This window comes from Lycium ferocissimum, chromosome 9, assembly GCF_029784015.1.
Source record: "Lycium ferocissimum isolate CSIRO_LF1 chromosome 9, AGI_CSIRO_Lferr_CH_V1, whole genome shotgun sequence".
NCBI lineage: Eukaryota > Viridiplantae > Streptophyta > Magnoliopsida > Solanales > Solanaceae > Lycium > Lycium ferocissimum.
The window spans coordinates 39624172-39650739 of NC_081350.1; the positions used below are offsets into that span (position 1 = coordinate 39624172).

A 26568-nucleotide genomic window follows, 5' to 3' on the forward strand; every position below is an offset into this window, starting at 1 on the left:
AAGATGCGTTGAGTGCTTTTTTCATCAGTATCTGGGTCAGAGTGAACAGCTTACGCAAAGTGCTTTTGAAGCCCTCTCTATTTGATGCTTGCCCCAAGTTTAAGCTCCTTTTTTTGCTTTTTCGGTTGTCATTTTCTTGTACATGAGTTTTTTACTGTTAGCCTGGTTTCGAAAAAACATTACATGCACAAACATATTATTCTTTAACCAAAACAGTGACATGCATAATAAACGTACATCTTAGCATTTCGAATTAGGGTCTTGGAGTGAACTGCAATTGATAATAAAGTACACCGAAAAATAAATATTTAGATATTACGAGATGAGACTATTATTTTGAAGTTCTTATTATTTTTTTTTTAATTATTGTTTGAAGAGCTGAATAATTCTTTTTTCGACCACAATCTCGTAAACACTCTGAAATACTCATAATTATACAAATTTGTAATTTAGCAAGTATATTTTTTGTATGATTCTAGTATGTATATCTTATTTCAAGTATAATAAGAAATCTACGTTGTGATTCACACAGCAGATTGGCAAATTATATACTACTTAAAAACTTTTTTTGAGACTGATGGAGTAGCTTTTAGGTCTTCTAGCCTTTTGACTTAATAAAAGTTATTTATAATGCTTTAATCTGGAAATCGCAAAACTGAATGTAACATTGTTGGAGTTGGATCAAGTTTTGTGTGACCTTGGCTCGCTGTTTCATCATAATTTTAGTGAAACAAGAAAAAAGAAGAAAAGGAGAGGCGGAATTGTGTTTGTTGGTTGAATATTCAGGTATTTAAATATTTGGAGCATTTACAATTTTTTTTTGTATATAAAAGGTATAGAAAACTAGTAAATACGGTATTTTAGTGGAATTCAAAATCCAAAGCTAAAAAGAAAAGAAAAATACTAGTGAATGCCAGAAAGTAGAGCGTACAGGGTGTGATTGGGGGCATATTATTACCAATATATAAAAGGTTTGGTGGACGAAAACTCAAGAGAGAGAGAGAGAGAGGGTTCGTGGATCAATTTGGGTTTGTTTCTCCTGTAATCTAGGCTTCTTTTTTGGGTTTCGGATCTATTAGGGTTCGTCGTTATAGTCTATCTATTTCTGTTTATGCTCTAAAATAGAGTGGATGATGACGATTCCTGATTCGATGGAGAATGGATCTATTGGCCCTGAAGAAGAGGCTAGCATCATTCAGGAGCTTACCAACAAAGCTGAATCCAATTTGAAACAAGGCAATACCTATTATGTCCTTTCTAACAGGTCCTCTTCATCCTCCCCCTCCTACTATACTATTATTTGCTCTAACAAGCATTCTCACTTTGTGTATTGTTTTTCTATCTGCTTATTTAGAATCCAGTTATGTCGCTGCTCCTCCTCCTATGTTTGTAGTTGTGAATGCGCTCCTATTCAATAACTATGGTATAACAACATTAGTTTAGAGAGTTTAACCTGAGTGGTTTTCTAAAATATAATATGAGGCATTCTATTCCTCGTGCAACATTAAAGGTTGCTGTTTTCTGTCCTATATGAAAGAAAAGCAACTCTTCGGAAGCACTACAGTGACTATGATTCATTCCATGTTTTCAAAAGATTGACCAGGTAGTAGAGGCAAAATAATGCTAGGGGATTTCTTCTCACCTAAGTTATATGCTATTCAGATCTTCCCTCCTGTTGAGATCACCATTTTGCAATTTTGTTTGCGCTCCATGATATGCTTACCTATGGACACATCAACCAGTTCCAGATAACAAATTGATTTGGAGACAACTCTGCTGACTTCCTAACTGCTTGGTTATTTCTTACTTCTTTTTTCTGGTTTCACTGATGGTGTTTAGTTAGGTAGTATGTTGCAGCTACAAGCGTTTTCAAATTGCTAAAAGAAGAAAATTATAACGTGTCAAAAAGGGGAAAAACGCGAAAAGGCATGCTCATTTAGTTTTGTCTGTATTTTTAGGTGGTTCATGGATTGGCTGAGGTACATTGGGAAGCCTCTCGGTGCTTATCCATTTAGCGAGCATGCTACTGAATCTCAGCCTTCACTTTTGCCAAATTCAGCTAATAGACCTGGACCGATCGATAATAGTGATATAATAATTAGGGAGGTTGACAATGGAGGTGATGATCCACAACTTCTCAGAACTTTGGAAGAAGGGCGTGATTATGTGTTGGTCCCAGAAGAAGTATGGGAGAAGCTCTCCGAGTGGTAAGTTGTTCTTGCATATTTCTATTTCAGCCTTCCATTATCAGACAGTGCAGTGGAACTTATCTTGGCAACACCGCTTATGGTGTTCCAGAAAATACTGTTCTGGAATATGCTCCCAATTTCTTGAAGGCATTTTCTGTTAAACAACAGCTATGCAAAATTCCCTATGGTTTTCTTTTGGGAACTTCACTGGTCGGAAAGAGTTGTCTATGGATGGTTATAGTCGACTGTCAAGATTAGAAGTATTTTTCTGTTCCTTAATACTTCCTCAATTTCAATTGAAGTATCTTACTTTTTCTTTTAAGTCTGTTTCGAAAAGAATGCCTCTTTCTCTATTTGGTAACTTTTTAATTCCGATATTCTACATGGCTTGTTTTTTACCATAAGATTCAGAGGGCATTTTGGTACGTCACACGCATCTTTAATTTAAGACCACAAGATTGAAAAATCTCCCTCCTTTTCTTAAAATACGTGCATAGTCAAACTAAAACACTTAAATTCGAAACGGAGGGAGTAATTTTTTCATTTTTAATGGAAGGGGAGCTGAATTAGTGCAGTAGCTCTCCTTCTCGCCAATTACTGTGTCTGTGCTAGTTATGGTCTCAAAAAATCCATTTAGAGCCGGAGGGAGAGACGAATTGGAGCAGTAGCTCTACTTCACAAGTAATTGCATCTATGATAGGTGCTCAAAAAGCTCCTATCGAGCTGATTGTACGAAACATTGACTTTGCCCTAGGATGCACATGCTACTCTTTTCCCAGGTTGTGGATGCATGCTAGTGATCTGCTATTATTGTGAGTGAAGTATCAGGAATCTTCACTTGCTTTGCTTTCCTAATCTTTTGATTTTGGTTACCCACTCAATGCCTTTAGGTACAAAGGAGGACCAGCATTACCTCGGAAAATGATTTCAGTCGGAGATGCCAAGCAACTTAGCGTGGAGGTGTTCCCGTTATGTCTCAATTTATTTGATACCAGAGATAAAAGCTACAAGGTTATAAGGTTAAGTAAGAAGGTATGTTATGGCCTTGCCTCTCTATTTGGTCTCTCACTAATTTCTATTAGAAGATATGGAGTCAATTTTTTTGCTGCTTCAAAACAAAAAAGCACTTAATTTCGGGGTGCGCTCTTGTTCCATGATCTATTGCTTTGTATTTCTAATCATACACAGTGTACATCCGCTTATCCATTCAGCTGGCCGTCTCTGGGCAGTGTAAGAACAACATTGGTGAATGCACAATCTGATGATTGCTTTTGCTGTAACAATCTCAGTCATCTTGTCACTTGGTTCCAGTTTAAATATATAGCTGTGGGATATAGATATTCTCATTGTCATCATTATTGTCATTGTTGTCCTTAATATTATCAATTTGAAAATGTGATAAAAATTTAAGGGTGGCTGGGTGGGGCATAAAGAATGATGTCTGATCTGCTATTGGAAGCATACATAAAGTTGCTAGTTGAGCAGTGGTGGTCTGCTTATGTACTTTTGCTCCCTCTTTAACTTAGTAATATGTGGAATTGTTAGCTATGTGGAGGCAGATCAATAAGGTTACGGCTCTTCCATTTCATTGTTTTCCGGGATATTCGTCAATGTGACTGTACTAGCTGTATCTTCTGATTGTTTTTTTGGTGTTTTGCCTGCTTTTTAAATATATTTTTTCAGTTATTAAGTTACTTTAAAATGGTGTGATATGTTTCAGGCATCTTTGCATGAACTCTATAGCATAGTGTGTAGACTCAAAGGAATAGCGCCAGAAAAGGTTTGTTTCTTCTTAAAATTAGGACATTGTCTAGTTCTATTTCATGTCATTAAGCAGATTTTTTTTTTTTTTTAGAATTGAGACAAAATCCTTACCGTTCTATCATTTCCTGGATTACACAGGCACACATCTGGGATTATTTTGATAAAACAAAACATACAGAGTTAGTTGCTTCAAACCAAACACTGGAGGACTTCAACTTGCAGATGGATCAAGACGTGAGTTTCTCATACAATATGCACTCTGTACATTACTGGTGTTCTCCTATGGAAATTGAGAAAGACTAGCTTATTGTGATATGCATTAGCAAGAGGGGTTTTTTGGTTTTCCACATTACGGAGCATAAAATTTCGCATTAGTAATACAATGTTTGCTCTGTTGTACAAGAAAAAATAATCGCTGAATATCTGAATACAAGGTTCAGTTGGCCTTATTAAACTCCGCATTGTTAATACCTGTATAAGTTAATTGGAAACTTGTATATTTAATTTAGATTTCTCATTTTGAGCTCATTAGCAAGTTTTTCTAGCAACAAAATTGTTATGACATATTTAAGACCACAAATTTCAAAGGTGCTAGACAAATGTTATGACATATTTAAGATCAAATGTTTCAGAAGTCATCTCATTTTTGAATTTTGTGCCCAGTCATATTACGACATACAAATAGAAATGGAGGGAGTATTTGTTTATTTAGCATTTGATGTATGTTCATATATTTGACTAGCATTATTTGAAAGGAAAATGAGGGTCAGGGGGCGGAGCTACATTCGTTGGAAAATTATATGAATTTTTTTGGTGTATGTATATTTGTTAAAACCCCCTGAATCTTGATATAATGGAAGCTTCTAGTGTATCAACAAAAGTGGCTCAAAGTTGCTTTAGGTCGCAAAGTTCAAATCCAAGAGTGCAATTATTGCCTTTTCTGTATCCCCTGATCAGAATTTTTGGCTCCGCCATCGATGAGGGTGTGGAAGTCACTAAAATAAAACTTCATTGTAAAACATGCTTCTACGAGTAATATTGCTAATATTTATGTTTGTACTTTTTATTTGGTGTTTTGGTGTTAATGGTTTCAATTGGGACATTTTAATTGGACAATATGAATTATGTTGATCCTCTTCGTTACATGGCTAATAGTTTTACTTAAAGAGGTTTGAATGAAAAAGGAAATAGACAAGTTTGAACTGTCAAAAAAATGTAATAGCTGACCAGTAGCGTGCTTAATATCCTTGTTTTCAGCTTTCAAAGAGTTGCTCTCTCTGTCTCGTTTCCTTTACCATTTTTTCCCGGTTTCTTCCTTACATTGCTTCTTACTCAACCACAATCAGTAAATTACCTATTGTCTTCCTCAACTGGAACCCATATTCCCTCCAAATTAAACATGAAATGAGGGAGGGATGACTACTTTCTGGTAAAGCATTGGGGAATTGCTTCTGCTAAGATTTAGAGTTTTTATGATGGAGAATAGAGTGTGGAGGAAACTTATGATGTACCTTATCACTTTATTAATGCCATGAAAACTATAGAATTCAGAGAAAACGAACATGTTTTTGTTACGTTCTTTCTAGTTAATTTTTTACTGTAATGATCTCCTGCCAGATTCTCCTGGAGGTGCAAGCTGAAGGATCGCTGCCTTCTGGTTTTGGCTTCGATTCAACCGGAAACGACTTGGCATTGGTTCCAGTTGAGCCTCCGAGGTCATCCGTCACAATTGCTGGTGGTCCAACTTTGTCCAATGGTTTCTCTGCTGGATATAGCTCCAATGCATATCAAGGAAGTTCTTTGAACTCCAGTTATGGTGACATGGAGGATGGATATGATAGTCTGCGGTCTGCAAGTAAAGGCGAAAGGGGAGGGTTGGCAGGATTATCCAATCTGGGCAACACATGCTTCATGAATAGTGCACTTCAGTGTCTGGTGCATACACCTCCTCTCGCCGATTACTTCTTGCAAGATTACAATGATGAGATTAACAGACAGAATCCTTTGGGGATGCATGTAAAGTTGCTTCTTTTGTCAATGCTGTTAAGTTTTTGTTAGGGGGGATCTGTCTTTAAGTTTCTAATATATGTTGTAGTTTTACAGGGTGAGCTTGCACTTGCATTTGGTGAACTATTGAGGAAACTATGGTCCTCTGGCCGAACACCTGTTGCACCTCGTGCATTCAAGGGAAAACTTGGTCGATTTGCTCCCCAATTTAGTGGATATAATCAGCATGATTCTCAGGTTGGTTTGGCTCGTCTTGGCTGAGAATGTCATATTTTTTATAGGTTGTGTTTAATGCTAATTTTGGTCTTTGGGAATGCTTCTGTATCATCTGATGATACTAAAATGGTTACATATCATATATGTATCTTTATTTAAATACAATTTAGGTTTTATGTCCTAAAATATTGTTTTCTATTGCCTCCATAAGTGGATAGTGGAACTCTTAGATAAATGTAACATGTATAACCAACTAGTAGAGCCTATTGTTTTTCGTTGCCTAGATCTAGACTATTGGTGGTAGTTCTTCCCTCTATGGGCAGCAGGCCTCAAGTTCAGGATAAGGTCCGAAAAAAAACGCGCTACACCCATGAAAGAAAATGAAGCAATAAACGATGGTAGTAGTAAGGGATTGGTAACTCAGTACTTAGGTAGGGTCGAGAAAACAGAAATAGTAAATACTAAACACCCAACATTGATCCTAGCGCATTTCCTTTGCCTCTTATGTTCTGAACACATTTCTTAAAATGCTGCTAGATATTAAAGTAAGTGTTATGCTTCTCTTTCTAGGAACTACTTGCCTTCCTCTTGGACGGATTGCATGAAGATTTAAATCGCGTTAAGCAAAAGCCATATTTTGAGACAAAGGACTCAGATGGTCGTCCAGATGAAGAAGTTGCTAATGAGCTCTGGAGATACCACAGAGCCAGAAATGACTCCGTTATAGTTGATACTTGCCAGGTTCTCATCTTTTTGTCATTTTCTGTCCCTGATTTATTTGCTATGTCTTCCTGTACTAAATTTCTAAATTTGACTAGGACTGTTTCTTGCATGACCTTTCTGTAGTGGTTTTATATTCTAGTCCTGGGAATTTTTGGTATTTTTTTCTTTTACTCTTCCCTCTGTCAGCTTGAGTTCTACAGTGCCGTACACTTACTGGAGGCTGATAATCACTTCTTTTTTCTTTCTGCTAGGTGCTAACTAATCTCTTTCTCTGTTCATTGATCCCACCTCTTTAAGCCTTACATATAGCCTTTCTACAATTTCAGTTTTCTCATAAAAAGACAAGCCTCAAAATAAGCACACCATTTTTTTTCTCTACTAAGGTTATTTCACTTGTCAGTAATCTTTGGATAGAACTCTGTTGGATAAAATATCTGAAATTGATGTTTGCTTGTTAGAGGGAATTAGCTTGTTTTAGTGTATATGGTCACCAAGTTCACTCATACTGAAGCTATTTATTGCAGGGACAATATAAGTCTACACTGGTTTGTCCAGACTGCAACAAAATCTCAATAACATTTGATCCCTTCATGTATTTGTCTCTACCCCTTCCTTCAACAGTCACAAGGACAATGACAGTGACAGTGTTTTACAGTGATGGCAGTGGCCTTCCAATGCCATATACCGTTACCGTCTTGAAACATGGTTATATTAAAGATCTTACACAGGCTTTAGAAAGTGCATGCTGCTTAAGGATTGATGAATACCTGCTACTCGCAGAGGTAATTTTGTTGCCATTTGTTCACATTATGCATCGGACCCATGTGCACGCATGCACATTTTTTATTTTTGTGTTGGTGTTGGTTTGTTCGAACTGTGCTACTGTTTGTTTCATAAAAGTCCCGTGAACAGGTCTATGATCACCGGGTATTTCGATACTTTGAGAATCCTACAGAGATTTTGAGTTCAGTTAAGGATGAAGAACATATTGTTGCATACAGACTCCCCAAAAGGGTGGCACAACTGACAAGACTGGAGATTACTCACAGGTACCAGGAAAAGTAAGTTTAAATCCTTGAACTCCTTTGGTACTTATTTTAAAAAAAGAAATCTTGAATCTTGTAGCTAATTTATAAGCTGTTAAAATTAAAAATGCTGTTATTTTTTTTCTAGCAACCTGCCCCATTACTTCTAGCAACTTGAGTGAAAATGTGGATTCGAGAATTTCTGAATACTCTCAATTTGGGGTGTATGTGTGTTCATATTCGATAAAATATAAATTCATTATTGAGGTTAATGCTAACCAAGAATGAGGTTAATTCTGAATTTCTTAGTTGATTTTTTACCTAGTAATACTACTTATCACTCATCAAGAAAAAGTAGCTATTCGGAGGGATGTCTTGACTACACTTGCTATAGCTTATTCTTCACCTGTCATTGACAATCATGCATTTTCTCCAGGTGTATCATAGACAGTTCGAAGGCCAGGGAGAGGAAGTTGTTCTCGACACCACTTGTTACTTTCTTGGAAGATCCACGTGATGGAGCAGATATTGATTTTGCTGTCCATAAGGTGCTTGCTCCATTAAGAAGAAAAGCATTCATCTCATCAGCACCCAGTCTTAAGGATGGTGCAGAAAATGGTTCTCCCTCGGAAACAATTGAAGAACCAATGAACAGCTGTACTATCCAATTTGGTCATGAAGGTCAATCAACAGAGTGCATAGAACCAGCGGGGAATTCCAGCATGGAGCTGGCATTTCATCTTTGTCTAACTGATGATCGGGGTACCACCTGCAGACCAGTTGCAAAAGATACAGTGATACAACCAGTTAGAATGCTAAAGGTGGTGTTGGATTGGACTGAGAAGGAATACGAGCTATATGATGCCAGCTACCTCAAAGATCTTCCGGAGGTTCACAAAAGTGGACTTACGGTGAAGAAAACCAAGCAAGAAGCTATATCCTTATTTTCGTGCTTGGAGGCCTTCCTGAAGGAGGAACCTTTAGGACCAGATGATATGTGGTATGTTATGAGATGTTTTCTTTTAAGCAGTTTGTTGTCCACTTCAGAGTTTTTAGTCAAAGTTGTCCCTTATCTATAGGAGTAGGTCTATTTTTGTCCATTAAATATAACCCTGAGCATCTTCAGTCCCTTAAGTTTGCTAAAGTGGAGCACCTTTGGTCCAACTAACATAATGGATTTTAAAACTTACGGTGACTACAAAAAATCACTACTAAAAACACAGCAAAAGAGTCTGAAAAACGCTACTTCATGTGGATATAAGTGTGTTATAATTGTAATGCAGGTATTGTCCTCGCTGCAAGGAGCATAGGCAAGCCTCCAAGAAGTTAGATTTATGGAGATTACCGGATATACTTGTTTTCCACTTAAAGCGGTTCTCTTATAGCCGATGGCTGAAGAACAAGCTTGATACGTTTGTGAATTTTCCCATACATAATCTGGATTTAAGCAAGTATGTGAAAAGTAAGGATGCATCTGACTCCAATTTGTATGAGCTATATGCAATAAGCAACCATTATGGTGGACTAGGTGGTGGGCATTACACTGCTTACTGCAAGGTACTTTTTAATTTGTCTTGTCCTTTTAGTTGAATATTTTCAGAAGAGTAGTTGCTACCAAGAATATATTTCTCTCGAGCTAGCAATAAATCGGGAGCAGTTAATTTATATAGATATTGAGCCGAGTCACGTCCTAGGGGCTCCGATGGTCTTGGTCGACTGTAGGTTCATTGTATACTTGCAAACAACTGACAGGTTCTTTTAATAATTTGCAGTTGATTGATGACGACAGATGGTATCATTTTGATGATTCCCATGTTTCACCTGTCACTGAATCTGATATCAAAACATCAGCTGCTTATGTGTTGTTCTATCGAAGAGTTAAAGCTCAACAAAATGGAGTTGTGGGAGGGTCATCCCAGTGCCATAGAAGCTCTTGAAGACCATAGACTGTTTGCTCTTATCCCTGTATGCTAAGGTGGATGCTCCATTTTTTGCTGCAAATACTGCGTAATTCTGACAGGCAGGGCTAGTCCGTGAGTCAGCTAACTTCGTTGGGGCTTTATCTTATCCTAGGCGATTAGATGTTGGTGCTGTATCAGTAAATAGAGGCACCGAGAGTAAAACAGAAACTGGGTGAGGCCTCTAGTGCTTGTTCTATTGAAAGCCTTCAATATTTTTAGTGAAATTTTGTACGTCTTGGGTGTCTGCTGGTATCCGAGTTTTCATAGGAAGCATTATACTCTTGTAGGGTAGTATTATCTTTCTCATTTTTTTGCAAAACACTTGTATTTAAGGGCCAAACCCTTCAATCTAATATGATATATCAGCTGGTTTTACTAGAACTGTTATTATCGTTTTCTAATTTATTGTGATTACCATTGCCTTTGAAGGTCTAGATGGAAACAACTGAATTCTTGTAGAGAGCAGAGTAAAAGATTTGACGAAGGTACAACTGATTAAAACTGAAATATCAATGACAGCCTTAAACTAGAACAAATCACTTCCATAAAATTTGACAGCGTATAGGATGGCAACAAAGTCCCAGCTATCATCTTATAAATCTAATGCCATGACCAAACTGGCGGCTACTATCTGATCAATATCATCAAAAATAATCAAAGAATGCAAACACTACTGCGTCTAAGGCTATGATTGATAGCTATTACAAAGTTGCACACTTGCACTTGGTCATTGATAGCGAGTGATTCTCCATGCGGGCTGGGGAGAAACTAGAGTACACCTTTCGTCGAAATATCCATAGTCCAAAGCTCAACATTGAAGATGGAGTAGCAGTGAAATAAAAGCCACAAGGTAGAGAAGCGAGCACTTGCAGTGAGCATGACTTCTCCCCTGAAATAGAAAGGCAATAGCACAAGAATATCAGCAGTATTGAGAAATAGTATCATTTAGCCTTGGTCAAAAGTTTTAACAGGAAATTTTGGTTAGATTTTGCAGTAACTTCATGCTTGCTTGTAGCAACGAACTGTACCCAAACTAGCCATATTTCATAAGTCTGCTATTATTGCCAAAATTCTTACTAGTACTAGTCTTGAATTCAACTTTCAGTTGCAAGCTATATACGTTTATTCAAATTTCGACATGTAAAAGTATCAATTCGGCTGGGGCCTTTATAGAGAATATAAACTTAGGAACTAAGCCAAAGTATTAAAGATAAAAAGTAAAATGTAAAGGTGGAAAAAGAAGGAATACTGACGGAATGAGAAGTAATGGCTAGATAGCCGGAGGAGGAGCTTGCTGGGGGCAATGAGGCTGATGGGGTAGTAGCGGTGGCAGATCCAGAAGTAGGAGAGCTGGTATTATTAGTACCGAGGGTGACTGCGGGAACTCCTAAGGGGTATGCCTGAGAGCCATCAGGTTTGAAGAGGCCATAGTTTCGCTCGGAGCCAGGACCAGGCTTCTGATTCTCATTAAACAAGGCAAACACGAATATGTTCAAATCGTTGTTAGGCTTCATAGGTGTTCCCTTCTTCTGACTAATAAGCTTGATGAGATTACAGTTGTATTTCCTAGCATTCTCCGCTGTAGCTCCCGCCTCGTCCTCATCTCCCTTTGACGGCCACCCCGTCTCTGAGATCTGTACGCACACGTTTTTGTAACCGACTGAAGCTAAAGCAGAGTGAACAGCATCGATCTGAGCGAAAAGCATGTTGTCATAGTGGAGATTCGACTCCGGATCAACGATACCTGTCACCAACTCTTATTACTTTCTCAATCAAAAAAAGAAAAAATGATTACAGCATACAGAATCATTTCAAGTAGAATACCTGAATTAGGCTGAAATAGCACGAAATCAAGAGACACCTGCTTTGGATTTCCCTTGTAAGCAAAATAAGGATAAGCATTAATCAAAAAAGGTGACCCAGTTTTGCAATGGAAATCCACGATCTGTGTAACACAGTCCACAAGATCCTTACGGAAAGCTCCAGCTGAAGGTGGATACGAAGTTTCAAGAATAGCAAGAGAATGTGCAGTAGTAACAGTAACTTGCTTGTCTAATTTGAGATTCACAAGAGCAGTGTGAACACTTTGCATAGCAGGAAGAAGATTGTCGGTCAGGGTGCTATCATTAAAGGTTAAAATTTCATTACCAACTGCTATGCAGGTGATTTTAGTAGCAGGTAAGTAAGCTTGGACATTCTTTTTAACCCAAGATTGAGCATTGGAAGGATCTTTCATCTTGGCAAGGTATTCATTACCAAGACTGACAATGAACTCAACCCCAGTGTTAGCAAAGGCTTTGAGGACTTTCGGGTCAGCATCGTAGAGCTTGATTCTGGTAGCTCCGATGGATTTGACTAAAGGTACCACATTTTCCGGTGAGGGAAGATTGTCGGCGATTTGACCGTAGTTGATGCCAAGAGAAGCCACAATAACAGGGCTTAGAAAAATGCATGCAAGTAGCAATGTGAGGGATTCCATCATGGAAGGAGCAAATGGAGAAGGAGCTAAAGGTGAAAGACTGAAAGCAATGGTGAAAGCTTAGAAAAAAGGTATGAAAGAGAGTGGTGAGTGGAGAGTGTGTTATAAGTAACGTCGTTAAAGATTATTGACGGCGGATGCTTTTATCAGCTTCTTTAAAATTAAATATCTAGGAAAACACAACCAACTTGTGTTTGGGAAATAAAGATCTTTGTCCTAAAAGCATTTTAGTTTAACGTAATTAAAATTTGTTGCTTTACACTGACGAAAGAATAAAACTAAATAGACTAGTTTAGTGGCATTAGAAAGCTTGTATATACAAATATAAAATTTAGAATGAAATTGATTGGAGCCGAATAAAATAGCTACAGAGCATCCTGTGATTCGATTCAAATTGATATAATTGAAAGCATTAGTCACATGCCTTGTGGAGACAACTCTGATCTCCTTGTGAATTGTGATGTGTGGACAAATAATAATAGAGTAGTAGACAGGTGCCGTTATATGATTTATGTAAAGCAGATGCCTTGATTGAGCTGTAGTCCATTCCGCTCCTCAATCATACTACTTTATGAATATGTAGCAGACAAAAAAAGATGGGGGGTTGTATAATGTCAAAAAAAAGTTTCGGTGATACCTAATTGCAATTATTAAGTTTTGATTCGAAATGGACTAACATTGAGATGCTTGTTACCAGTAAAAACTTGCGTGTTTAGGCCAAACGTAAGGTATGTGTCTTTATATACATTTTCACCGCTTAATTATTATTATATTTATATAATGTATTTTTACTCTAATGTTTAATTATTAGCATTAGTATATTTCATATGGTGTTAACACCTAATACAGGTGTATGATTTGTTACCTCCAACTTATTGAGGTAATTATATCAATCATAGCCTCTAATCAACTGCTCATTTTACCTCTGAATAAATGGATCAATCAGCAAATGACAAAGCGGCTGCATTACTTTATTCTTCTAAGCTAACTAGCGAATTATAGTGCGTCTAATACAGTTTTTGTTGACAATTGCTAATGTGAAATGAAGAATTTCATTTTTTTTATGTTGCCATGATGCCATCTTGCAATGTTTTCAAAAAATCCTTTTCCAAGACATATCTTTTCCTTTCCCATTTCACTTCGGCTTTCCTTTCTACGCAGCAATTATGATTTTGTAACATTCAATAGTCATAGATATCTGCTCAAAGTTCGCCCTATCTTTTAACCACTATTCTGTTTGGAAGAAATTTTCCACATGTTAAGCTCTTCTTTCATGTGACCAACCAACTAATTTGAGATTGTTACCTTGTTTGATTGATTTGAGTTCTTTCCATTCTCTTTTCAACAAATTTTAGGCAGAATTCTCCCTTTTCCATTCTCGTTTATAAGAATGTGATAATGGTCCATCCCCATGTGGCCCAAAGGCTATAACTATATTCTTCTTTCCATTGGCTATACATGTGTCTACCAACACTCCAAATATGTGCTATAAAGATTCTGCAGAATAATGAGAACGTGGAGGATAATACAATGAAGCGGAAAATGTAGATATCAACTTCCGGATGAGCATTAAATGAAAGCCTCATTCATTAATTAAAGGAGAAAATAGGAACGGGGCATGAGTGGTAAGGAAACATGATTCCTTCGGTAATTTCTCATTATGTACTGCAAGTAATTATGCAAGAAAAGGTACAACGGATTCACACATGTTAGCTGCTGCTTATTTATGCTACATTACTATTTAGTTGTACTGCTTAGTAGTAACTATTTCCTATTGTCTTTGATCCACACCACCTCAACTCCACCTTAAAAACGTTAACCAGGATTTTACAGTCTGATATGCTGCTTGCCAGCAAAAACCAATAAAATGGTAGATGATCGATCCTGTAGGGTACTACATAGTTTAGCTTAATGACCTTATTATTGAAACAAGGAAAACCAAGAGCTCATCTAGGGAGTGGCCACATTTTCCTTAGCAAGTGGGGCGATTTCATCCCCTTCAACACCGGGTTCACTGCCAGCAGCTCCTAAGCCCAATAGCAATGTCTCCCATTTCTTGGCAGGTTCCTGCATGAACACATCAGTTGGTATCAGTGATTGACGAGAACAACAAACTGCAGGACCTACACAAATTATCAAATTGATGCCTACCTTCCAGGAGAGCTCCTCTGACATGCAGTTTTTGATCATCTCAGCAAACGCGGGGGTGCCATAGACTGCAAGAGCTCTAGCAACTGTTGTTACTATCTTTAGCACATCAGCTGGGTCAACAACATCGCACTGACCAAATTCAAAAAGCAACAAATTAATGTTTGTGCAATATGGGGTATATATGGACCATCTACAAGTGCAAAATTGATGTAAAATAACATACTTCGACGTTGAAGGCTCCCATATGGAATCCAGTATAGCCTTCTTTCACAGTGTCAACAAGTCCACCAGTCGACGCACAGATTGGCACCTGACTCATAGATGATTATGTTAAAACCAGATAACCAATTTTCAGCAATAAAAAGCTTGGGGTATTTCACTTAGACGCTAAACAAGGTCTTATGGTTCTTACTGTTCCATATCGCATAGCATGTAACTGAATGAGACCACAAGGTTCAAATCTGCTTGGAACCAACATAAAATCAGCACCGGCGGTGATTGTGTGAGCCAAAGGGACATTGAATTTCGCCACTCCTTTAGCTTTGTCAGGATACAACACTTCGAGTTGTTCAATCTCCTGCTCGAACTTCTTTTTGCCAGTTCCCTGACGCATAGGACAAGTTGCAGGTCAATTTCAATTTGGCCACAAGTAAACACAACAAGGCAGACACCACGAGACTATTCGGTACTTACAAGGACTATTATTTGAACATCCAATCCGATGAACTTGTGAATTGCAGCGACAAGAATGTCTGAACCTTTCTGCTCTTCAAGTCTGCCTATGAAGCCAATCAAAGGGATCTTCTTGTCAACAGGCAAGCCAACTGCTGCTTGAAGAGCCTCCTTCAGTAAAGGCTTTGCATCTATGACCTATATAGATATTTTGATTAGCGAGAACTCCTTCATTTTGAAAAAACATACAATATATTTTAGCAATACTGAAGTCAGAAAGATCCTATCTTACAGTGGTTATATCATATTTGACATCGGTGTATTTGTCAGTTGCTGGGTTCCACTCTTGTGTATCCATGCCATTCACAATCCCAGTTATGCAAGACTTACGAAGGACATTATCCAATTCAACACCCTTGTCAACACCGGAAACAAGTTCTTGGGCATAGTATGGGCTCACAGTAACCACCCTATGTGATTCTAATATTCCAGCCTTCATCCAGTTAATTTTCCTACCCACAATAGGCTTTTCATATCTGCAAAATTTTAAAAACTCAATTTACTAGCATCAAAAGAGCTTCTAAAGTTGATCGTTTAGTGCCAAGCATAAAATTCATACCCATCAATGAAATCAAAAGAACTCCTGTACTCATCAGGCAGATTGAGAAGAGAGAAGTCTGAGAAAGGAAACCGGCCTTGGTAGGCAATGTTATGGATGCAGAAAGCGACCTGGAGGCAATGTGAAATTTATCATATATTAATACAACCTCCTTGATTCGCAGGGTAAAGTGAAATAAAGTGAATACAAACAGATTTTACCTTTGCATTCAGATAGATTCCTTTTGACTGGTACATCGACTTCAGGTAGCAGGGAATGAGAGCTGTGTGCCAATCATTGGCAATGAAGAGAACATCCTCTCCTGCAGAAATAGGCAAAATAAAGATGATTACTTACAAGGATATAACTGTGACTGCTAACGTGCTTTCTGAAACTGGGAGGTGTTACCATATGGTCCTGAGAAGTATTTGCTGCAGTTCAAATTCAGAACTCTAGGTGCCTCTAGTGCTGCCTAAGTGACAAAAATACAAGGTTAAAAAATGATTAAATAGAAAAGTAAAATGCCACATAAAGTCAAGACAACAGTACAACAGGTGACTTACTTGACACAAGAAGCTGAACCTAAGTTCATTGTCCACATAATCTTGTCCAACTTTGGGGCCATAGATTTTTGAAGCAGTTTTGCCCCAAACCTTAAAAGGGTAAAAGCACCAGTAGAGTCAAATGAAATTCAAAATGATGTGTTCTGTGTATTCACATTGACGTATTCCTCAGGACCACTTTAAGGGTTCAAAATATGCTTACTTTCTCCAAGAACATTGGATGGTCAACAAAAACACGATCAACCCCACGTTTATAGCAGTGAAAGAAACGAACAGTTTCAATGCTGTCTCCAACTTTGATCTGCAGACGAAGTAGGGGTCACATGCTTGAATCGGGGAATGGAAGAGATATATTGTATAATATGCAGTTAAGACAGGAGTACCTCAACTGCAACACTAGTATCCCAAGCATCTTTGTATTGGTCATAACGGGGAGATACTGTCATTACCCGATGTCCACGGGCCTAAATGATAATCATGTGTTGAGACAAGTTAAGACAAATGTAATAATAACCAAACCAAAGGCTGATACTTACTGCCAGGGCTGGTGGTAGTCCACCAAGAACATCACCTAGACCACCAGTCTTGCTCCAGGGACCCACCTCAGCTCCCACAAAGATCAAGTTCATTCCCTTTCCACAAACAATGGTACCTGATGGCCTCTCCGTCTCTGTTCTGGATCCCTGTTTGCTGAATTTCTTGGCTGTTACCTTAGTTTTAGTTCTTGATTGCAGCATGTCAACCTTGTTAACAGCCCTCAACCCATTGTGCGTCACACTATGGTTCCTCAGCCCTATCTTTGACAAGTTTGCTTTGGCGTCTACTGAAGTTGCTCCACTTCGGACATTTGATCTTGACACAAAGTGTGAAGCTGTGATGCTTGCCATCTGCGGTACTTCAGTCTACAAAAGGGGGTGGATTTAATGGCGTTTAGAATAAGAATCTATGAGATACTAAGCTACAGTGTCAGACCAACTTAAACAACGACAACATACCCGGTATCTGACCAACTTAAAAACAGATATAGAATTGCAAAACTTTGTTGTATGTTTTACCCTCCAGGATTTGATTTCTGACCCAAAAAAAAAAAAAAGCACATAAGAGCCTTCACATTTATTACCAATTCTTCATGCAATAAATAAATCAAAGTTTCTCGACATGTTCCTAATATAAACCTATTACAAGAGATAGAGCAAGACGAAATTAAAGCAGTCATGGGGCATATGAGAATGAGAGCCAAATTAAATACTAGGCCAGCATATGATGGCTTGATTTAAATCCATGATGCACAGGTTCATGCAAGGGGAGCATTAAAGTCATCATTTTTCAGTCATTGTTCACTCTAAAAGTGAACCATTACCTGGACCTTGTGCTCCGTATAAAGATGCAGGATGCAAAGCAGAGAACTTGCACTTTTTGGGCTAAAGAATCAACCACAAAAAGGTGGATGCATAAAAGATTTGCTTTTTCCCGAGGACTTTAGTAAATGAGCGGACAAAAGCAAAATTAGAATAAATCAGCTCTGATCACGTTACCACTGCTCAACATAAAAAAGAAAAAAAGAACGAAAGAAAGGGAAATCAAGATCGAGCTGTGCCTAGGCCTTTACCAGTGAAATAGTAAAGAAATGAAACAAAACATAAAAATAAAAAGCTTTAATGAAGAATTGCTCCGTGAGTCAAAGATTATAAGTACATAATAAGACTGAAGGTCCATCATTCAGCTGTTTTAAAACAAAACTATATATGTTCTTCACTAAACGAATGACAGCGTTATGGGGACATATGCTTATGTTATGATCTGATCTTTTACAAGATTTTATTGATTTTCTTTGACTATACGAAATTGTGCTTCATATTACTCTAATTGTTATACTTAAATAGAATCTAAACAAGCATTATTTATTATGGGAAAAAAAAAAAATCAATATCAGAAATCCCACACAAAGAAACATACTGATGACGTTAGCTAGGAAAAGAGTGGGCAGAGAAGTGAAGATGAGAAGAGTAAAATTTACCACTTCACAGGAACTGGCTTGTGGAATGTGAGTGAGTGAGGAAGAACAACGGCTGATTCTTCCTTATTTGTAGTGGCTGGCAGATTCAGAGGTACGTTGGCACGTGTCATAAGAATAGTGGTTGTGGACCCACTGTATTATAGGGACTTTTCACCAAACGTTCCTGCGAATATGCTGGGTTGGCTTTAGCTATCAATATCTTTTCTCAAGTTGAGCTAACGACGCCGTTAGGGCCTCTCTTAATACACGGCTACAATTCAACTTGGGCCCCCCCTTCTTGTTGATGTGATATGGTCTTCTGTCTCCTAGTACCTCCACATGTGATTAGCTAAACCGCTCGTACCATTACCACTAGAAATCCATTTCTCCCACTAGATTTTGTGTCAATTTGACGGACCAATTTGGATCTCCTATCGCAATTGTATGTGTGTCATATTATATACTTGCTATAATCGTATGTATTAGTTAGTAAAGATAGTGATCAACTAGATTTTTATACCCACGATTTTCTTGCGCACTTCCCACACGTACATTTTGAGCGGCTAACATGCTACCGCAAATTCACAACTCCCTCCTATTAGCTTTGTAGGCAGTTGAAGACAAGTTAAGCAAACCAACTTATTAACACAATTATCGATATTTCCTTTATTGTGGTAAAGAAGATCTAATTACGAATGCACAATTCTTGGGAGTTACATGTTGATAGATCATTTTGCTTGGTTTGGTAAAATATGTGTTTGTAATGATTGAATTAGTATAGCGTAATATAACTTGCACTAATTTGAGCCGTTCTAGGAAGAAAAATGTATGATCAAAATAAAAGGCAAATCAAAGTTATTACTATTATTATGATGATTGACATAGTAATGTGACATAGTAATGTATTCACCACCAATGAATTTATTACAAAATTGATACGTACAGTGCTACACAGGAGGGATCGTTAAAAAATGAAACTAAGGTGTCTGACAATTAACACACACACGAGCTGCACGTGACTCAGTAACACATTACCCATCAATGTTAAGGTATTGTATGCTCTTCCACTTGGCAGAAAATAGCCAAAGGAATGACAGCAACGGGGCCAAGTAGGAAGAAATTGTGAATGCCATACATCATAAGCTTTTGCAGATAATGGCCCGTAGCGATGGGATTCTCTGTAGTTTAAGAAGGGAGGGAGGGGTCTCTCTGTATTTGTGGAGTATAATTTATCTGGGGGATCAGACAATAATCACAAATAATACTTGTGCTTTGTAAAGATTCATCCTGGCGTCATGGCCGATCGTATCTCAGTCTGACTATGAGCTGATTACTCTGTCATCGGCCAAAGCAACGGCGAGCTTTTCTCAAGACTCAAATAGCCAAGTTTCAAAATAAAATCAAGGAGATTCAAATATAGCCACCCCGATTGAAATGTTTTGGTTAAAAAAATAACTACCAGAACCTAGACAAAGTGTTGCATTTGTTGATGTTATGAACATGGCACAATGGAATTCATGTTCGCGACACGAAGGGCGACATAGATTTGTTCAGCGATTGACAACGTTCTCGGACCAATTGATAAATAGTGAACATAATAGTCTATGCCATCACTTATACAAGGAAATAGTTGGAACTCAAAAAGTGCTGGAGTGTAGGATGGATGGAAAGAGATCATCATCCTCACGCATGATTTCAGTGGCCCTCTTTTGTTTACCTTATCTTGCATCTCCTCTTTTGTCAACAACAAAGTAGTTGAATTATACATTATGGTAAAGAAAAAGATTTACCGCTTCTACCTGATTTCAATGTTACAATTTGTGGCATCTCTTTTCCATAGCTCTTATTTTTCCCCTCTTTTATCTTGCCTCATTTCTTTAGAATTTCAGCTCCGAACCATAACAGAGGCAATTCTAATGTATTGTTGCCATAAGCAACCAAATCAAGCTCTAAAAAAGGCAGCCTGGTGCACTAAACTTCCGCCAGGGTCTGAAAAGGGCCAGACCACAAGAGTCTATTGTACGCAGCCTTACCCTGCATTTCTGCAAGAGGCTATTTCCACAACTTCAACCCGTGACCTCCTGATCACATGGAGACAACTTTACCGGTTACTCCAAAGCTCTTCTCCACGAGCTACTAAACTAGTACTAATTGTATAAGTAGCATGAATTCTTTTTGGCCATAACTTGAAACAACACGCCAAAAAACCATAGCAATAAAACTGTTTAACAGCAACAGCTATACATCCAGGCTCCTGAATAAAGATGATTAACCAAGCATTTCTAATTAGTAATAGAGAAAACTGGAGACAATTTAAAATTGATAAGAGAGAAATGAGATACTTCCAATAATAAGGGTTTAAAGAAAAATAAAACTCCTCAATCAATCACATTGCACAAACAATGGCATGTTCATTTCCATTTCAATCGATAAACAAATGGGGCTAATGCTACATCGGTTCCTCAAATCCTATAAAACGAGCCTGCAATTTCACCTATGAGCCGCAACCAGAGTCTCGATGAACCTCAGGCCGTCAAACCTAGGTGCGAATTTATCCTCCTCTGACGACGTCAATGCCAATTTCCTTGACTTGTCAGATCTGAGCTTCTCCCTCGATGAGGAATAACCAAGTCCCTGCTATACAAAATAATTTTTTTTAAAAAAAATCGATAAACATGAAGATTACATTTATCTTTTAAGAAAAAGAAAAGTAGAGAGGAGATTTACCTGGGTAGAAGGGGAGGGAAAGGTGACATCAGGGGAGGAATAGGATGTGGAGCTAATAGCCACGGTAGAAGCGGCGAGCATGGAAGCAACCAGAGTGCACGACCCCTTCATTTTTAAACAGAAGACGTACGCCGGAGATGCGGACGAAATCCGACCAACTTCGCCGGATCTCGACTTCTGGGCTGTTATCTCTCTTTCGAGGCGTCTTTTCAACCTAAAATAAATACTCGGACGCTTCTTATTTATCAACCCAACTTAATACCCTCTTCTAATTCCGTGGACGGATCAACTTCCCCACATCTGCCACCTTCCATTCTGAATTTTTTTTTTTCCCTTTTCAGTGTTTAACATAAGAATTCCGAATACAACTTAAAATTATATTCTAAAATTCTAAAAATATATAAAAAAAATATTTTTAAAAAAATTTCATTTTTTTACAACTATATTTCAACAAAAATTATAATTTCAAAAACTATGACCAAACACAACTCTAACTCCAAAATTTCAAAAAAAGTGAAATTTATTTTGGTATCTATGAACAAACGGGCCATTAGTTTGATTAAGTACTAAATTTGAAAAAAAAAAAAAAGTGAGTTTTTTGAATCTTGTAATTTTAAATTAAAAACATATATTATGTACTAAAGTGTTCTTTGTATCTTGTGATTATAAACTTATCATGTAGGATGTTTCAATTATCAACTTACTAAATATAAAAAGAGTCAATCTTTTTGGAACAGACTAAATAACAAAAAGAAAAGTAAGATACTTAAATTAGAAGAAAGGAGTAGTAATTAAATTATCAAGAAAAGGTGCAAATATACCCATCAATTTTGTGATTTAGAACAAATATATCCCTCGTTAAAAAAATGGTGTATATATACTGAGTCCGACGCCAAATTGACACATTCTTGTAGCCTAAAGAAAAAAATGGCATGTCCTTTTTTTTTTATACCCAATTGAGTTTTTCGTTGGTCAACCAACGAAATGTTAAATAACATTAACATCTACGTCATTTTGTTTGGAAAAAAAAAAACATTTCGTTGGGCTACCAGCGAAATGTTTTAAATTTTTTTCTTATTATTTTTTAGCATTTCGTTTGGTGTCCAGCGAAATGTGGTTTTAAATTGTTTTTTTAATTTAATTTTTAGCATTTGGCAACTAAACCAGCAAAATGCGTTTTTTTTTTACATTTCGTTTATATTGTGACTCTCGTGACTTAAAGAAATAAAGTTGCAGATTCAAATTTAAGACGAGCGTTGATTGGTCACATCAAAATAATTTTTTTTTTGTAATTCGTGACCCAATTTGCAAACTATTTTACTTTTGTTCGGTCAATAAATACAGACTATCTTTGCCTATACTATATCCTTTATCTTTCAATTTTTTTTTATCCATTTCATATCTTTCAGGATTATAATGTCCGACACCCTTCACATACAGGTCTGAGTGAAGAGGCTAGGATGAGGTGCTAGTCATAGGAATGTGAAAAATGAGGTTCGCCAAACCTCTTGGCTCCAAGGTTGTTGGAAATCGCTAAATGAGGCGAAATCTTGTGATGTTGCTGGTGGATCAGTGACCAAATTAGACGAGTTCAGACAGAATCATTGATGGGCCAGATATATTCATGGTCGGATAGTGAGAGCTGTGTATATCCATAAATAAGTGATATGGAGCTTGTGGAGAAATCATAGATGGGCCGAAAAAAATCCATCGATGGGTAATCACTCTGGTCGCTTCTATGCTAGCCGCCTCTACCGTGGCTATTAGCTCCACATCCTATTCCTCCCCTGATGTCACCTTTCCCTCCCCTTCTACCCAGGTAAATCTCCTCTCTACTTTTCTTTTTCTTAAAAGACAACGCAATCTTCATGTTTATCGATTTTTTTTAATTTCAGCGGAATTAACAATATAGCTTTTGGAATGTAAAATTATAAATCTGCACGCTTAATGTCTCAATCATTTCGATACTTTGTGATCTTACTTCAAGCATTAACCTGAAATTTTTCAACTGCTAATGTAATTGTTAGATACATTGCATGATATGAATCTCTTGTTTTTGCTCACCTGGATCTTCTCTGTGATATATCTTACTTATTAACAATGCTGATAGTTATTGCCCCTATGATAAATTAACAAAAATTATTTTGTATGGCTGGGACTTGGTTATTCCTCATCGAGGGAGAAGCTCAGATCTGACAAGTCAAGGAAATTGGCATTGACGTCGTTAGAGAAGGAGAAATTCGCACCTAGGTTTTACGGCCTGAGGTTCATCGAGACTTTGGTTACGGCTCAGAGGTGAAATCTGTGTAATTGCAGGCTCATTTTAGAGGGTTTGAGGAACCGATGTAGCATTAGCCCCATTTGTTTATCGATTTAAACGGAAATTCCTGGATGGGTGTGGCTCTAGATCATCAACGAGAATTTACCTAATCCATATTATCCATCGATGGATTTTTTCGGCCCATCTATGACTTCTTTCAGAAGCTCCATGTCACTCATCTATGGATATATACAGCTCCCACTATATAATCCGACCATGGATATATGTGGCCTATCTATGATTCTGTCCGAGGCTATATATAACTCGTCTAATATGATCACTCCACCAGCAACATCACAAGATTTCGTCGCATTTAGCAAATCTCAACAACCTTGGAGCCAAGAGGGTTTGGCAAACCTCCTTTTTCACATTCCTCAGACTAGCACCTCATCCTGGCATCTTCACTCAGACCTAGATGTGAAGGGCGTCGGATATTACAATCCTAAAAGATATGAAATGGATAAAAGAAAATTGAAAGATGAAAGATATAACATGGGTAAAGATAATATTTATTGATCGAAAAAAAGTAAAATAGTTCGCAAATTGAGTCACAAACTACAAAGAAAAAATTATTTTGATGTGATCAATCAATGCTCCTCTTAAATTTGAATCTGCAACTTTATTTTCTTTAAGTCACGAGAGTCGCAATATAAACAAATGTAAAATAAAAAATAAAAATAAAAAGCACATTTTGCTGGTTTAGTAACGAAATGCTAAAAATTAAAAAAAAAAAAATTAAAACCACATTTCGCTGGACACCAAACGAAATGCTAAAACATAATAATAAAAAAAAATTAATTGCATTTCGCTGGGATTGTAATGAAATGCGAAATATTAAAAAAAAAAATTAAAACATTTCTCTGGTAGCCCAACGAAATGATATTTTATTTTTAACAAAATGGCGGAGATGTTAATGTTATTTAACATTTCGTTGGTTGTCTAACGAAAAACTCATTTGGGTATAGAAAAAAAAAAAAAGGACGTGCCATTTTTGTATTTAGGCTATAAAAATGTGCCATTTTGTCGCCGAACTCTATATATACTCCTGTCGCTACAAAATAGTGCAAATATATGCTTTTTGCTGACGAAATGTTTTGCAAAATCATTTAGCTTATTTTTTAAATTTAAAAAATGTCACGTGGCTTTAAAAAAAAAGTCTACCCATTCCATTTTTTTCAAACGAACCAGACCCGACCCACCAGGACAAAAAAATTACCATGTGACTTTAGAAAAATATGTTTACTAAAAAAATGGGTAGACTTTTTTTAAAGCCACGTGAGATTTTTTTTTAATTAAAAAATAAGCTAAATGATTATTTGTTTTAAATTCCGTCAGCGAAAAGGGTATATTTGCACCATGTTGTAACGGTATGGTATATATACACCACTTTTTTAATGAGAAGTATAACTGCTTTAAATCGCAAAGTTAAAGGGTATATTTGCACCTTTATCCTAAATTATCTAAACATTAATAATTGAGTATTATTCTTAGGTAAAAATACAACTATGAAGATGATTCCTGTCACACCCTAACCTTGGCAGTGTGGCCGGCACCCGGTACCCGAAGGGCCGAGCGAACCAACTGTGATATCTAAACTCTGTAACGTGAATCATAGGCCCACGAGGCCGCTGAATAACAATAGTAAGAAGTATATTATAACAACCTGCAAGCAGAAAAGGCCCAACAACACATATATGCATAACCAGTGTTTTAAAAGGCGTTTTCGGGGGGAGCCCTGAGGCGGGGCGTACCAAAAATGCCCCGGGGCGATGGGTCGGGGCGAAAGTCTCCAAAGGCGTACGCCCAGCAATTCGGGGCGTACGCCCAGGCGTTTGGGGCGAGTTTTTTTTGTTGGGGCGTGTTGGGGCGTAAGCCCAGAAAACTTCTTCGAACTAAAACGAAATTTGTTAAATAGGTCCTTAATATGATGCCCAAATTCTCAAAAGTCAACATGTAAGTACTCAAATGTTTTAAAAAGGAACTGAAACATTAAATTTAAAAGTCAAGACCTTTTTTTATTGCTAGAATGCCTAATATATATTCTTTTCCAATTATTTATCTTGTCTTCTACTATCTCAAAAAAGTAACGAACAGTCACTTGTACTTGTAAGTAGCGTATAATAGATTGTTCTAATTAGTTTTTTAGTGAGGGTGGAGTATATATATATATATATATATATATATATATATATATATATATATATATATATATATATATATATATATATTCTTTTTCAATTATTTATCTTGTTTTCTACTATCTCAAAAAAGTAACGAAATACTTGTACTTGTAAGTAGCGTATAATAGATTGTTCTAATTAGTTTTTTTTTTTTTTTTTGGGGGGGGGGGGCCGGAGACATATATATATATATATATATCACTTATTTATAATTTTCTTCAATTTTTTTACGCTATTTCACCTATTTAAAAGTATTTATTATAATTATATTATTTTATAAAATATTAAAAATTAAAACCTCATGGGGCTTACGCCCCGTGCCTCGGGACTTACGCCTCACTGAGGCAGACGTAAAACGCCCCGCCTTACGCCCTCGCCTTTTAAAACACTGTGCATAACTAGGGCCGACAAGGCCACAACCAAGAAAGACAACTAGTCAGAAGGCCGGCAAGGCCAAACACAATACCGTACACCGACCGATAGTCCGTAAGCCTCTAAGAGCACTAATATGCATCAACCGGTCGGGACAAAGGGCCCCGACGTACCCATAGCCATACTCGTATATTATATGCACGCATCCTATTTAATGACTCGACCAAAGAACTCCGAGAATGGAGTGCGAACATCCCCGCCGAACTTTGGTATCCTATCGAGAAAGGTACAACAATCCTTCTACCGTACTCGCGGGCATGATCACAAACAAGACAAAATGCGTCGACGAAAGATGTACCGAGTATGTAAGGTAGTAAGCATAAACATAACATAAGCATAAGAGATATAGATAACTTGGGAAAAGATGTAGAGACAACCTGAAACTATGAACGAGGCCACTGAGGGCGATCATATCATGACATAAATGTAAATGCATGCCCATAAAATCATTCCTCACTGTGGAGGCATATATCATATCATATAACAATAATAAATCCCTCTCTGGGGTGAGCTCATCATCATAACATCATCTCTTCGCCCAACCGATCGCATGGCAATGCACGCC

General features: G+C 37.3%; 3 protein-coding genes across 5 annotated transcripts; 1 reads left to right on the plus strand and 2 right to left on the minus strand.

Annotated features, from left to right (window-relative positions):
• The first annotated feature begins 1023 nt into the window (after positions 1-1023).
• On the plus strand, positions 1024-10266 carry LOC132030730 (ubiquitin carboxyl-terminal hydrolase 9-like). Of its 2 annotated transcripts, none has more exons than XM_059420466.1 (13): positions 1024-1264; positions 1959-2207; positions 3080-3221; positions 3910-3969; positions 4092-4187; positions 5571-5969; positions 6057-6197; positions 6747-6917; positions 7424-7681; positions 7812-7960; positions 8361-8924; positions 9208-9481; positions 9697-10266. In XM_059420466.1, exons 1-13 carry the CDS (start codon positions 1131-1133, stop codon positions 9859-9861), a joined length of 2802 nt encoding a protein of 933 aa, XP_059276449.1. In that variant the 5' UTR covers positions 1024-1130; the 3' UTR covers positions 9862-10266. The 2 variants fall into 2 exon arrangements, with proteins under 2 accessions (XP_059276449.1, XP_059276450.1); XM_059420467.1 differs by having other exon boundaries at positions 7812-7948.
• Positions 10267-10406: 140 nt separating this feature from the next.
• On the minus strand, positions 10407-12706 carry LOC132030732 (glucan endo-1,3-beta-glucosidase 11). Its single transcript, XM_059420470.1, has 3 exons — positions 11710-12706; positions 11139-11629; positions 10407-10774 (listed from the first exon to the last, which is right to left on the minus strand). Exons 1-3 carry the CDS (start codon positions 12365-12367, stop codon positions 10694-10696), a joined length of 1230 nt encoding a protein of 409 aa, XP_059276453.1. The 5' UTR covers positions 12368-12706; the 3' UTR covers positions 10407-10693.
• Positions 12707-13983: 1277 nt separating this feature from the next.
• Positions 13984-18499, minus strand: LOC132030731 (granule-bound starch synthase 1, chloroplastic/amyloplastic). 2 transcript variants are annotated; one of them, XM_059420468.1, is made up of 15 exons: positions 18366-18438; positions 17344-17420; positions 16885-17250; positions 16732-16812; positions 16551-16649; positions 16349-16438; positions 16194-16257; positions 16007-16107; positions 15807-15916; positions 15480-15723; positions 15209-15385; positions 14928-15119; positions 14739-14825; positions 14516-14644; positions 13984-14431 (listed from the first exon to the last, which is right to left on the minus strand). In XM_059420468.1, the coding sequence occupies exons 3-15, from the start codon at positions 17233-17235 to the stop codon at positions 14315-14317; spliced, it is 1842 nt and encodes a 613-aa protein (XP_059276451.1). In that variant the 5' UTR covers positions 17236-17250; positions 17344-17420; positions 18366-18438; the 3' UTR covers positions 13984-14314. The 2 variants fall into 2 exon arrangements, with proteins under 2 accessions (XP_059276451.1, XP_059276452.1); XM_059420469.1 differs by lacking the exon at positions 17344-17420 and having other exon boundaries at positions 18366-18499.
• Between the last annotated feature and the right edge of the window lie 8069 nt (positions 18500-26568).

Bases quoted from the DNA above. Each gene is read 5' to 3' on its own strand.
- LOC132030731 (XM_059420469.1), bottom strand. From the start codon at position 17,235: ATGGCAAGCATCACAGCTTCACACTTTGTGTCAAGATCAAATGTCCGA. The intron at 16,813-16,884 runs GTAAGTATCAGC...ATTATCATTTAG, and splicing joins GACTACCACCAGCCCTGGCA to GCCCGTGGACATCGGGTAAT. The intron at 16,258-16,348 runs GTAAGTCACCTG...TTTGTCACTTAG, and splicing joins GGTTCAGCTTCTTGTGTCAA to GCAGCACTAGAGGCACCTAG.
- LOC132030732 (XM_059420470.1), bottom strand. From the start codon at position 12,367: ATGATGGAATCCCTCACATTGCTACTTGCATGCATTTTTCTAAGCCCT. The intron at 11,630-11,709 runs GTATTCTACTTG...AGTTGGTGACAG, and splicing joins GCTATTTCAGCCTAATTCAG to GTATCGTTGATCCGGAGTCG. The intron at 10,775-11,138 runs GTCAGTATTCCT...TTTCTATTTCAG, and splicing joins TAGCCATTACTTCTCATTCC to GGGAGAAGTCATGCTCACTG.
- LOC132030730 (XM_059420466.1), top strand. From the start codon at position 1,131: ATGATGACGATTCCTGATTCGATGGAGAATGGATCTATTGGCCCTGAA. The intron at 7,961-8,360 runs GTAAGTTTAAAT...CATTTTCTCCAG, and splicing joins ACTCACAGGTACCAGGAAAA to GTGTATCATAGACAGTTCGA. The intron at 9,482-9,696 runs GTACTTTTTAAT...AATAATTTGCAG, and splicing joins ATTACACTGCTTACTGCAAG to TTGATTGATGACGACAGATG.